General features: G+C 35.5%; 1 protein-coding gene across 6 annotated transcripts in view; it reads left to right on the top strand.

Annotated features, from left to right (window-relative positions):
• The window catches only part of Btk29A (tyrosine-protein kinase Btk29A), a 666915-nt gene that overhangs the window by 597810 nt on the left and 54362 nt on the right, over positions 1 to 14743 (top strand). For 3 of the 6 annotated variants that reach the window (XM_067094352.1, XM_067094350.1, XM_067094348.1), the window contains 2 exons: positions 6472 to 6521; positions 8386 to 8421. In XM_067094352.1, the coding sequence (XP_066950453.1) occupies positions 6472 to 6521; positions 8386 to 8421 (86 nt within the window). The remainder of the gene's footprint in view (positions 1 to 6471; positions 6522 to 8385; positions 8422 to 14743) is intronic. The other 3 variants (XM_067094349.1, XM_067094353.1, XM_067094351.1) reach the window with 1 other exon arrangement.

The following is a 14743-nucleotide window of genomic DNA, read 5'->3' as shown; positions in this document are numbered from 1 at the left end:
TTATCTTCTCGGTGCATTTATAAATCCGTAAGATGGTTATTCTCATTTCCTCCAGAGAACTACTGTATATCTGAGTCGTCTGTTTTCATTTTTACAGAGGGCACTTATTTCACGACTATTGTTATTTTCAATTACCAGAACTCAGGTTATCACATTTCCAGGCATAAAAAGATTATAAATATCTGTGAAATGAGCCGAGGAAAAGCTGTTGCAGCTGTTACATATCCAGGGTTGTTGGGATAGGTTAACCATGGCTATCAGTTACTGGACCGGTTTAGCTAATGGCTAGGTATCATCGGTAACTTCTCTATAAAGTACAGGTGGGTAATTTATGTTCATTTTTGTTGCCTTCATTGGCATCACTAGTTGAGTAGTACGGCGGGGAGTAATGGATGGAGAATTAATTCAAAGTGGTCAGTGATATACTTTATATTTATTGAGACCCATTTTCGTGCTTTATATATGTACGTATATATATAGCATGTGATTATATATATATATATATATATATATATATATATATATATATATATATATATATATATAGATAGATAGATATATATATATAACGAATACATCAAACTTCTTATTACGCCAGACGTTTTCTTCCCGTTAGAAGCGGGCGTCGCCACTAGGATCCAGCCTTCCAGTCTTGTTCTCTAGGGATGGTGGTGTTAGCCGATACTAGTACTTATGTATATACATGAATAAACAGAGGTTAGTCATGCTGGTAGCGATCCGTGGACCGACAAACATCAGCCGTGCATTGCACCACTCAACCTCGTCACACAGCTGACAGCTGTTTCAGCCAGTAGTCTTTGCTGCGGTTTCCTTCTGTCTGCGATGGCGTAGTTTTCCTACGCCCATCCATGATGCCCATGCCCTTCCACTTCCTATATGCTTTTGGGCACAGTCTTTCTCATTCGAAATTCTTACCGAATGCCGATGCACAGGCGGTGTTCACTGTTCCAAGACATCGCTTTTCTGAGCTGCTGCTCTTCTCAGGTTAGAACTCTGCAATGCGCGGAAGAGAATAAATGGAACAACGTGGCAATAATTTCCATGCTTTTGCTTCAGAGGTTCTGTCCTGTTAGTGAGAAGAGAATCAGAAAAGTAGACGCCACGTGCATTAGCACTCCAATATATATATATATACATATATATATATATATATATATATATATATATATATATATATATATATATATATATATTATTTATATATATTGATATTTTATATACTGTATATGTATATATATAAACATATATATATATATATATATATATATATATATATATATATATATATATATATATATGTATAGTATATCTTTGCATATGTGTATATTTTGTGTATGTTTATTTACTGTATTTAGTTTTATTTTTCCCGGATACCGGGAAAACTAAATACGGTTCATTAAACGATTACATATTGTATTTAAAAATTAAACTTTAATGTCCTGTTGGCTGATTGCATATCATTAATTTCTTGTAGTGTATTGTTCTGCATGCTGCTGTTTATGGGAAATTGACACACAAAGAAAAGAAATCTTTTGATATTCCGGATCCGACGTTAATAGAATGAACATTTTCCGTGCGACGGATTATGATGATAGGCACATTTTTGACACTCTCGCTTAGCCCAGACACGAAAGAGGAGATATAAGTAGGGTAAAGGAAAGCGTCGGCCCGCTTTAGTGAACTAAGTTATCGCTAGAATTGTCTTATGTTCTGAGTCCGTGGTTTTATTTTGGTGATATTCTAAAGAGAGCATTGAGGTCAGACATAATGCATTGAGGTCAGACCAATCAAGCATGCAAAATTGTCGGCAGGCTAATCTTGCGGGTTTTTGCTTGTGTCTGTTTTTGAAGTTTTCTATACAGCACAGTTTTCATTGTGGTTGTTATATCAATTTTCTTATTATAGCTCACTGGTTATTATGTTTGTTGTTGCCGCACAGTTACCATTATTATCAGGATGTTATTGATGCTGCTGTTTTTGTCATGGCAACATAATTCAAGGGCAGTTTGCTATAGAAAAAATCGTTCATGTCCTCACCTTGAATTCTTGATGCGGCGTTCCCTACATCCTTCACGATGGCTGTGTGTGAGTGAAGGCTGGGTAACGTTGACCATTACGCTCCCGTTGTGTGAACCAGGTTTCCTATTTATGGTTATTGGTGGAGCGTTTAGCTGTGTAGACGGATGCCATTTTTCAAATTATTATACTCGCCTCCGAGCTGCGTATCCAAAAACCTTGTGTCCCGAAATATCGCCAGATTGCTTCGTTGTTTTTATGGAGGAGAGAGCGTGACTGGCCAAGCAGCGCAAATCAAGCATGGCCGTAGCTATTTTAGGTATACCAGATGCAAACTTAAGCAACTGTGTCGAAAGAAAAGACGAAAGAAAATAATCACTGAATCAAGAACAAAGTTTTACAAGATTATACTAACGTGAAGGAACGAAAAGGAAAAAGATTAACTGTGTCAGAAGAGAAGAACAGTATGGGTCATAGTGCTCGTGGACCTTTGGCTTTGTTCAATTTCAGGATGAATATTATCAGTAATTTTTGGTTTTACCTTTCAAAGTGTCCCTCTGATATGAACATATGAGGATCGAAGTTAAAAACAAAATATCTCTCTCTCTCTCTCTCTCTCTCTCTCTCTCTCTCTCTCTCTCTCTCTCTCTCTCTCTCTCTCTCTCTCTCTCTCTCTCTCTCTCTCATTGTGTAGTTACGTTCTTGTCATTTTTATAACGGCTGGTCTATTCAATACTTTTTATTCTAATTTTGCTTAATAACGACAAGTGCAGTATGTATTAATGCTTATTTTTGTATATTCAAAAATTATTATGCATTGTTGTGATATCTTCCTTGTATTTTTGTAATACGTAATATATATATATATATATATATATATATATATATATATATATATATATATATATGTGTGTGTGTGTGTGTGTGTGTGTGTGTGTGTGTGTATGTATGTATATGTACTGTATATGTTTATGTATATACAACACATATATACATATATATATATATATATATATATATATATATATATATATATATATATATATATATAATTGTGAGAGAGATACCTTTTATTGTTTTGTTGACATCAGTAATGTTGCCTTCAGCCAGGCGTTCAAGGCGAGCTGTCCATTGCCGTCCTCGATAATAGTTAACTGTCAGAAATATTAAAAATTTCAAGGATCAGCTACGACTGTTTGCGTTTAACCAGCTTTTATTGGGGTGTTGTGTTGTGAGTTTTTGCGGTTGCCCTGTAATTTTGTCTTATTTAACTTTCCACCCAAATTGTTCTGTTTATTTCCTTTTTTATAGTAATGTTAGTTTGGTTTATTTTTTTTATATATTTTCCACTATAATTCAGTAACAGTAATGTGGTGCTTTTACTCCAAGCAAAAATATATTTTGTGCTTGTTCTCGTTCTGTAGTTGTTTTATAAATTGAAATAATTTTAGTATTGCAGTTATTTTTTTATATATTATCGGATATCTCTCATATTCCGTCTACAGTACTGAACTGTTTTCACTGCCTTCATTCGATGAATCTAAACACGTGTCCTATCGTATTACTTCCTTGCATTGGAACACAAATTAAAAATATCGATCGATTAAAGATTTTTCGTTGTGTTATTTTTGGGATAACTCTTATTTCGTCTTTCTTCTTCTTCTTTATCCCCTTCTGTTTTCGTTTGTTTATGTATTGAAGTGGTTTTCTTGTTTGGGGGAACTGATGGTTGACAAACTTTTCAAGTTGCTAAATAGATACCAGTTATGTAGGTCTGTTGTTTCGTCTGGTTGAAAAAGAGTTACAGAACGGTGGCTTTGCATTACCAAGGTCCGCCATCCAATCGCGGTTTGCAGCCTTTCAGTCGACCTGCTACCCATTGGGTAGCAGGGTTAACTGAGCTGACAACGTCAGCCCCAGGAACCCATCTCTTTAAAAAGGGAAAAAAGGCATCTACTTTTTATTCTACTTTAATCTGTTTACTCTAATAGCAGGTGGCTCCAAAAAAAAGCAATACGCCAGTAACTGGTACATTCATACTTTAATTGTTGAATCGTGGATTCACCCCTTGTGCAAAAAACTTGCACAATATTACCAGTCATACATCTGCACAGAAGGCTCGTCGACAGCGTGTCGAACCCCTTTCTTCTTTAACTCACCTATCGAGCACTTCCTGTCTTCCTCTCCAGCTGTCTCCTACTTTTCCGAATTATCCAAACCATCTCCGAACTCTCTCATCCATCTTTTCAAAAGCTCTAACCTTTTTACCAATTACTCATCTCAGCATGTCTCACCCTGCCAATTCTTCCTGCACCACAACACTATGCAGGCAATTCATTTAAACAACTTTAATCCTTTCTTTTTTTTTCTCAGTTCGCATTCAGTATCCACACTTCATTTCCATCAAATGGAGGTGGTTCAATAAGTCCTTCGTGCATACCCACCTTAGCCTCCAAAAATTCTCCAAGTTCTCTCATTCTTTTGCACACACACTTCAACCCTCCTAGCCTTACCTATTCTGAGACTTCTCTTATCTCATGTTTACTCTCTTATCTTATATTTACTCCCAAATACTAATTCCAATCAGCCGTATCCATTCTTCTACCATCCTTAAAACATTCATTACTTCATCGTCACGGTTTCCTTTTATACCCAAATTAGTACTCTTGGTCACATTAACTCTCAGCTTTGTCTACTAGCAAACATTCTTAAACTATTCCACAAATTTCTGCAGCGTTGTTTCTCTTTGCTCAATCAGCAGTGTATATCTTGCAAACATCAGCAGTTCCACACTCATTTCTATTTTCCTGTTGCACAACCTAGCATCTGCGTTTAATTTCTTTTCCCCAAGTTCTCATATCTTATTTTTTCTATATATATATATATATATATATATATATATATATATATATATATATATATATATATATATATATATATATATATGTAGAGAGAGAGAGAGAGAAAGGTGATACATACCGTCCCGAAGCTCAGACCAAGATGCCTCTATTCCAAGGTCTTACCTCCGTTTCCACATACAATACTTGTACGGAGTCCAGTTATCACAGAGGCTCTTTCTTTAGCTGCCCGATGTCAGATCTGAACGTTTAGTCTTTTTATCTGTAAACTGTCATTATTATTATTTTATATATATATATATATATATATATATATATATATATATATATATATATATATATATATATATATATATATATATATATATATATATATATATATAATTGAACAATACTTTTTATGGTTGTATAAATCTCAGAGGATATATTAATTTTAACAGCTAGCTCATTACAAACCAAAATACTGCTCCCATACGTTTTTACAGTTGCTCTGCATTTGTAAGTGACCTGAACTACTGACGCCCAGTGTTAGGTATGAACATAAAACATGAATGGTTTTGTAACCTAAGCCAATTACCTGACACGACGAGGTTGAAATGGATTTGAATTTAAAATTAGGTGACACACCCATCTGAGGACGAAGGAACATCGCATTAAATGATTATAGTGCTTTTAGTCTCCTGTAATTTATATATATATATATATATATATATATATATATATATATATATTATGTGTGTGTGTGTTTCTGTGTATGCGTGTATGATGGAGACGAACAGAAAAAATATTCGTTGGGTAGTATAGCTGCTTGTTTATAGATGGTAAACATCTTGAACGAATGAAGAGCTCTGAAGATATTAATCTTGTTCCCAACAAATGTTTAATGTATGCCGTCTGAAAGATATAAAGATTTTTTAGTAAAGAAACTCATCAGTTTTGTTAAGGGATATTATTAAAATATTTACTAGACATTCCTCTTTGCGAAGGATAGAGTCGTGTTGTGGATTATTTCTAGATAGATAGAATTTATTATCAGTGAAAAGTGAAGCTTCTGTAGCTCTGTCGTATTGCAGTCGTATAGTTTCGTATTGCGTGAAAGTTAATATAATTTCCTGCTAGATGTTTAAACTCGCATCTATGGGAATGAAATGTAGTTGTGCCTATGTGGTATTTTATCCTAATCCTTCGGGCCAGCCCTATAAGAGCTGAAAGTCAGCTCAGTGGTCTGGTTAGACTACTTAATACCATCATTCTCTTTTTATATATATATATATTTTTTTCCTTCGCTCATGATGGTGCTTATTTTGTTTGGACCGATTCCTTTTATTTTCAGTATACAATAACCGGTATGGATATACAGGCTAATTAAAACCTTGATTATTTATCTGTTGCAAATGTTTGTGAATAACGGCATTCACTTATAAAGAATTTAAATACATTTTACAAATGAAATCGATTGGTATTTTGCTATATTAAGGATTTGTTTTCGTTACGAGTAAAATATGAACCGACAGAGCTATGTATAGCGTGTGATAATATATTTAACTATTAAACCTTTTATTTCTTGTTTTTACAGGGCAGCCCACTCCTAGTCCCACACCCGACGCAAGATCAGAAATGATGCCGGTAAGTGAACATTGCGAAATCACATCCTTAAATACTTTTCATATGTTGGGCTCTACGTTTCCTAACAAGTAGGACTGGGTTGGAATCTTGGAAAGTCTTGGAAACTTGAACGATACATGCTTAAACTCCAAAACTTACATATATATAGATTATATTATCATTTGTATATAGTGAATATGCTGAATAGTATTACAGCTAAATATTAGGATTTGGTTATTGTTAAATGGAGAGGGGTTGTGGAACGGAGGCCAAATTAACGCCAGTTTTGTCAGAAAACAAACTTACAAAATTTTTATCCGTAGATGGATATAAAGAGGTAAAGGTTATTAAAATATTAATTTTCGCATTAATGAAATACTTACTGTGTTTGTGAGTAGGTTACTGGTATGTTTTGCCATGTGCTTGTTATTCGGTTCTAGCATCATCTTTGATATAATGTTAACGATACTCCTGCCATATTTCTCTCTCTCTCTCTCTCTCTCTCTCTCTCTCTCTCTCTCTCTCTCTCTCTCTCACACACACACACACACACACACATTATTGACATTCTCTCTCTCTCTCTCTCTCTCTCTCTCTCTCTCTCTCTCTTTCTCCTTCTCTCTCTCTCTCACACACACACACACATTATTGACATTCTCTCTCTCTCTCTCTCTCTCTCTCTCTCTCTCTCTCTCTCTCTCTCTCTCTCTCTCTCTCTCTCATCGTTGCTTGGGTGCTTGGAGTGTTTCCTTTGGTATGTGTGCGCACCTGATAGTCTTGTTTTTATGGAACCAAATCAATAGTAATTTAGTCCTGGCAGGTACGCATAGCTATCGTTTTTACACGTAATAGCAATGTCCGCATGCACATCGGAATTCCACCTTTGTCATGCCTTACTGGTTTGGGATCTGATTCTTGATTATGCTCACAAGGCAGTAAGTACTTCGTTAAATGGAAATTTATTAGATACCCGTATTTAAGTTTTTTCTTGGTGTTAGTTAGTTAGTTTTTGTTTGAGAAATATAGATTTTATTTAACGCATTAGACTTTAGTTTTAAGGACGAGTTGTTCAGCTCAAAAAGACTGATAGACTCACAATTGCATTTCATGGTTTTATTTTGTGAAAGTACTGATAGGGTTGTAATTGTATTTCATATGTGATAATTACTGTGTTAGATATTTGTACCAGGTGAAGAGACTTATCATTTAATGTAGATTTAAGGAACGTGTTAGAAGTTACTGAGATAAGGTCTTAACTCTTTTTGCTTCAGTTTTATTATCAGTCGTGCACTGGGTGTCCCGAAGTATTTGTTTTTCCATTAAACTTAACGATGTGATGTATTTGTGGTCAAACAGCTTTTTGTCAGATGACAAACTGATGGTGCTTTGGCAGGAATGAACGAACCATTTGCATGCGAAACAAGTCATGCATGCAACACTTAAAGCATTCGGTTGTTTCAGTTAGACGGATATTTGGTATTAGTCTTGATGTCCTTGTCGTTTTAACTATTTCTCTGTTACAATCATTCTTCTTCATGGCCTTAAGTACTTCAATGAGATTGTTATTAAGAAACAAAGATATAAATTTTCTTTATGTTCAGAGTGACTTGTTATAAAACTTGGCCATTTCAATAAAGTATTTTATTTTAATGTTGAAAGTTGTAGACATTTAGAATCTCAGATATTTTAATTAAGATTTTATTTAAATCCACGTGATCTGCCAGTCTACTCACTGGCGTAAAGATTAAGGTTCACAAAAGCCACATTAAATGACAGCAATGCTGGCACGTGTAAGAGGCTTGTTCATTCTTGCTGATAGTTACTTTAAATTGCCTGTGGGTTTTTATAACTAACCTTAACTTCTTAACCTTCCTTGTGTTCTTAGGGGACTCCTGGTGGCAGGTTTAAGCCTCCTGAACGGGTGAGTGTCTCGTATGCCTGTCTGCAAACACAAATTTTAACCTATCAATCAGCAAAGGATGCATTAAAGTAAAGCTTCTTTAACTGAAAAGGGAGGTAGCTCACGTATCAAAATCCAACTGATTTGGTCAAGGCTTTAGGCCTGTTTTTCCTCTCACTGTCATCATTACAGTCTGCCTTCTTATTCCGTGATGTGTTTTCTATTTCCTTTACTGACGATTTCAGAAAAATTAACGCCTCTTTTCTCGACAAGCTACTGTAGCCCGTTTTCCACGTATTAATAACATAATAGTATTTGTTTTGTTGCGGAAAAGATGCATTGTGAAATGAACAGTTGTATGTTCTTGCTGTATTGATGGAAAAGTTTGTATTTCCAGTAGGGTTTTATAAACGTTTTATGCATGAACATTAAAGTTGCTTTAATATTGCCTCGTCATTGATAATAAAATTGATAGAATTTTTTTTGCTTTTAGTCGTAACATATAGCAATTATATTTTTATTTGCATGATATATATTATGTATTGCATATTTATTACGATGTTGCTTATACTGTTGTGTTCCATTTTTCTGTGTATGAATATGTATGTAATTGTGGGTTCGGAGATGTAAATCTTTATGTTAAACTGGGTTGTTTCAGTTAAAATATGAATTTCGATGCTTTAGTAACGAGCGCTCTTAGAAGAAATTGAAATAAAGTTTAATAATGTATCCATTGAAAAATTCAATATACTTTACAATTTTTTATCATTATCATTGGTTCTCTGCTTCTTGAGAAATTAGAATGAAGATTTTTTCTGAAAGTGCAAACACCAGCAAGTTTTGAATGCAATAATAATCAGAACAAAACTTTCGGAAACCGTTTAGATTCGAAATGAACATGGTGGTGAATAGATTGGTTTACTGCCCGTTTAGAATTTCGTTCACACTTTGAATTTTCCGAGAAATAGTTACGAAATAAAGGAAAGTTTATGACATGAGAATAAATATGCAGAGGCTTAGACAACTGGAAGCATTGCTTGCCAAAACAGCAGCTAGAGGTCAGCAGCCAGCAGCATCTATCATTAGCTTTCAAGCAATTATGTACCTGAGGTAATAAGGAATGCCTGCCCTTCTTGTCGTGATGAATTGCTCAGCTGACTATAATGAGTTTGCTAAGTGTTATGCTCCAGATAACAGAAGGTCAGACAAGAAGGAAATGCACATGAACTGGTCTTGGAGGTCACAAAATATGCAGTTGTTATTCTGTGGAAGTTGATGCAGAAATCATTTGTAAATAGGTATATCTAGGAGTAGCACACAGACACACACACACACACACACACACACACACACACACACTTACCCTTGAAAGTGCCGTTGACAGCGTGTGTGGCAAGAATGTCCTGTAATGATAGTTTTAGACAAATACCCAAGTTGCCCGCTCATTATGTAGTCTTAATAATCATGGTTTCTTATGCAAAGGTAGTGGATTGAATATTTGGGGAACTTCTTAGGTATTTTAGAACATTTCCGCAACTCGGAAATGCTGAGCATTTTAGTTCATATTGACACTATAACAAAGGAGGTATTTGTAGTCATAGATAAGATTTCTAACCAAACCATTGCGGTGTATCATAAGTACTTTCATGATTCTTTCTTGCCGTTGGTGGATATTCAGTTGAGATCATTTCTTTCATTTATGTTTTATTATTATCACCAGGATATGAGATGCAATACATAAGCAGTTTTTTCATATACCATAAAATTCACCACCTTATTTTTTCAAAGAAATCGAGCTCTTTCAAACTGCAGGCACAGGGTCGACTTCCGTTCTGACAATGGGAGACTTCTAGTCCTATTTGATATGATTATTTTGTTTGAAAATTATTTACATTGCACGATGATCACTAACCCCCCTGAGTGAATGAATGGATAACCTGGCTCCTGACAACATTATAGACCGCTGGCGGAAGCAAAGTGTTGAGCAGCAGAAGCCATTACGAGCAAGGACTCTGCTCCACTGCGTTTTGCTGTACTGTCTTTTATTTTCTGTAGCTATTCGGTATGTGATGTGGGGTCACAATAACAGTGGTCATCATTTGTTTTTGTCATATTGGATTGAATTTTATTTTCTAGTTTGGGACAAAACTTGCATAGGTTATTTATGCTAAGCCTAAATAGACAAATGTTTTCGTAAGATGCGGTCTGGAAATAATACATTTCACCTGGCATTCAGGAGCAGCTGATCTTGTAATTATTGTTTAACCAGGTGAAACTGAGTTCCCGAATGGAAAGTGGTCATTAGTTTTGAAGCTAGCTCTCTCTCTCTCTCTCTCTCTCTCTCTCTCTCTCTCTCTCTCTCTCTCTCTCTCAACAGAGAGTACAAAAAGCATTCATTTGAATTTTTTTATGTAGATACTACGCAGGTAATCAGATGTTTTATTGAGCTTCATTCCCAATGATCCGGGATTAAGGATGTCTTTATCAGGCTCATACGCCATTCCTTTTGGCAGTGACGCACAGAATCGCCGACTTACACCCTACTCTCTCTCTCTCTCTCTCTCTCTCTCTTAAAAGAGACTCCAAATTTTAATCCTATTACCACATGCTTTGAAGTGGTAGCTTGGTGACAAACTCAAGGTCTGTCTGCCTCTGTAAAGCTACATTTGAGATTTCAAATGGGAGATAATGACATTGCTTTAGTGTGAAGAAAAAATTCTTTGCTGGTTTGCCTTGTGTCTTTCAGCGGTGTATTTATTTATTTTTTTTTTTTTTTACAAAACTGCTTGCATATAAAATGAAGTGGTGTATATTGATATTAGTCTCAAATCCATGATTGCAGTTTCGCAAATCTAATATTTTCTTCAGCTGTTAAGTATATTTTGAGTACTGGTGTAGAAATGAAGGGGCACCATTCTGTTACCTACACATTGCTAAAAAATTTTCTGAATTTCAGAAATGCCTCTCAGGATCCTTCAAAATTAAATATTATTTTTCCAATTTTTTGCATCTTACAAGAGCCAGTTATGGTTTTTCAAGTTCCGAAATGTGAACAAAATCATCCAGGGATTGCAATTTGGTTTCGTGATAGGGCAGAAAAGAAAAGGTTTAAAACCTTGACAGTGACTTAGCTTTGACGTGCAGACATGCTTTGTAACCTCAGGTGGTGTAAAGTGTCGATGTATAACCCTGAACTCATGACAAGTCAAGGGATGAGTAACCCTAGTCTGTATTTATTAACAATCGCTCCAGTTCAACAAAGCAGGTGAAGATGAAGCCTTGCTTTTAATTAACTGACGAACGAATCAAATACTTACTCTGTATTATGTCTTGTATTCCGTATATTTTCCCGTGAGTTCGACAGCCTTTCTCCTTTCAAGAGACAAGGTTAAAACCTCTCTCTCTCTCTCTCTCTCTCTCTCTCTCTCTCTCTCCATTCCTTAGAGTGGACTGTCATGACTGGTGTAGATTAGAGTGCTGTCATGTGCTTCAGTTCTCATTCAAAAGATATTTGTGAAGGCGATGGAAATTTGAAAACAATGGGATGACTGTTATAAAACTTTTTTAAAATTTATTTTCCCATGGAAGAAAAGAAATAATATAGCAAACGTCCTGCCATTCGGGAAATTCGTGAGTTATTTCGGGTATGAAGGCGTGTGAGGAGGCCCATTAAATGTAGTATTCGAGCTGACGTTATGTGTATGCATAATGAGATGGGTGTGGTTCCAACGTTGTCTCTGCTCCTCTTGTAATTATCCGAAGGGTCCTCTCACGTGGGTGCGCTTCTCAAAACTCATAAATTATCTGGTGTAGTTAAATAGATAAACTTGATTTAAACATCACTATTTCCAAGAGTATTTTCTAAAAAAAAAAAAAAAAAAAATTTGGATGTCTCCAAACACGGAATATTTGTCAGAATTCAGCTGCGCGAAGTCCTGTGAATAATTTCCAGTTATTCAAAAGATTTTAATGAAATCCCAAAAGTCGAATGACTTGGAGACCTATTAAATTGTCAAAATTAAAGTTAACGACCATTTCTCGAATGCATATCTTCCACATTTGTATTCAGCTACCACGGTTGGAAGGAAACGAAAAACACGCACGTTCTGTGACTACATTCTCTGTATCTTAAATTCTGTTGAAACCTCTTGGATAAGTGATATTTTGGAGTCGTGTTTTGGCCGTTTTTCTGATTCAAAGGCACGAAAATATGCAGGTACTGGGCGTCATTTTATGACGTGTTAATATATAAGAGAAGATTCTTGCTGTTACGCTGCAGCATATAATCTCCCTCCCTCTTCGCTCTCACAGTGATAATATTCAATACGCAAAGATATTCCTTTAGATTGTTAGTATCACACAAGTCCGCACTCGAAGCTCTTGCGTAATATTAGGAATGACATTGATATTATAACCTATATATTTAGTGCATTATAAATGTGACGTATGAATGGATTTTTAATAGCCAGGAAATTTAGGAAATTTACTGTTCTGGAATCGTGAAAAAATGACAGGCAGAAATAAATGAAATCGACAGCATAAACCCGTGAGACTGACAGATAGGAGGAAGGTCTCGATATTCAAGATAGTCTTTTATGACCCTGCACTGAAGAAAATTGTTTATTCATATAATAGAAATTTTTTATATATGTATATCTTTGAAAGAAACAAGAATTACAAAAGTTCTTGATTTGTATTTACTTTTTACCAACACATGTAAAACATAAATTGGGGTTAGCAATTTAATTGATTTGTTAGCTGCCACTTTCTCTAAATTACCAAGTTTTCAGATTTTTTTTTTTTTTTTTTTTTTTGGATGGGGAGATAGGGACCGGTTTCTTTTTCATTTCTTCTTTTATTTTTTCCCATTCAATGCTGTCTAAATAGAGGTACTGAAATAGATTGGCTTCCTGGCTTGTCGCCCTTCACTTGATAACGATGTGAAAGCTTGGTTTGATCAGTATTGCCTTCTCCCGAGTGGAGAAAGTCGTTTTGAGGTTGAGGTTCTGTGAATGAGATCAAAGTGAATGTTAGTGATGATACATAATCCGTGTAATTAGTGAAAGAGCCAGAGTAGCTACAGATGTTTTGGTTGCAGTGATAGGATTTGTGGCCATTGAGAAGGAAGTCTTGCGGTGAAAATCTATTGGTTCTGTGTGCTGAATTCAAGTTTTTAATCAAAGACCAGTGGTGCTGGACTTGCGGTTAAATAGTGATATAGATACAGGTGTTGACTTGGCAGGTGACAACATAATCAAAAGGAAAGTATTTTGTGGGAACCATTTTGAAATCCACAGGGAATTATTTTCCAGAGTGGGATTTCTGAAGCAGAAATTAGTCGACCTACTTTAAGCGGGGTTGAGGGCTGAGAGTTGCTGAACTGTGACACCTTTCTAAGTTTTGACTAGCTTCGTAGATTAAGAACTAAAATGTCATTCGCCAGTCAGACATACAGTGAACGAAATGTTGGCATCTTGGCAGGGTGTGTATTTAAAGTTATTCTCCAATAATGAAAGAACGAAGTTTAAATGAAGGGCAGCTTGTTTTTGAGGGAACGCGCATTCTACCAGTATGCTCTTCGTCTGCGTTGTAGTTGAATCATAATAATTGTCATCCCACGTTTGTGCGCACCTGTATAATATATACAGCAATTTTTTTTTCTTCTTTTCTTTGTTTAAACTTTAAATATAATTCTTTATGTAAATGTAGCAGAGATAGACTTGAATATAATTCTTTATGTAAATGTAGCAGAGATAGACTTGAATATAATTCTTTATGTAAATGTAGCAGAGATAGACTTGAACAGTCGCAGGAGATAGTTGAGCTCACAAGAGAGAAAAATGTTGAGAATAATATTGTCTTGTTCTGACCTACGAAAAGATGATGAATTTGGTTTGGTTTGTTAGTCTTTTAGCTTATTTGACAGTTTTCTGCTGGATTACGTAAAAAATTGTGTGGATGGGTTCACAAATTTTATCGAAGGTGAGCCTAATGTCATAAAATTTTGGGAGAGGTAGAAATAGATTACCTTGGGGAGAATATGTTGGCGGAGGTATGCCCTCCCAGAGAGCTTTTTACTAACTAAAAAAAGAACGGCATCTAACCCATTCCAGTCCCCCTCCCCAAGAGAGAGAGAGAGAGAGAGAGAGAGAGAGAGAGAGAGAGAGAGAGAGAGAGATTACTTTCATGGATGAAACAAGACTACGAAACTGGGCCTCATCTCACAGTCTCTGCTTATTATCAAAAACTTACACTTTATTAAATATTCGACAAGTAAAAAATAAGCATTAATGGACAGATAAAACCCAATAACAAATAAAGAACTAGGATTGCATTTTTGAAG

The sequence above is a fragment of the Macrobrachium rosenbergii genome, chromosome 50 (genome assembly GCF_040412425.1).
Source record: "Macrobrachium rosenbergii isolate ZJJX-2024 chromosome 50, ASM4041242v1, whole genome shotgun sequence".
Taxonomy (NCBI): Eukaryota; Metazoa; Arthropoda; class Malacostraca; order Decapoda; family Palaemonidae; genus Macrobrachium; species Macrobrachium rosenbergii.
Note: the sequence above shows the minus strand (reverse complement) of the source record. Positions and strands in the feature narration are given on the sequence as shown.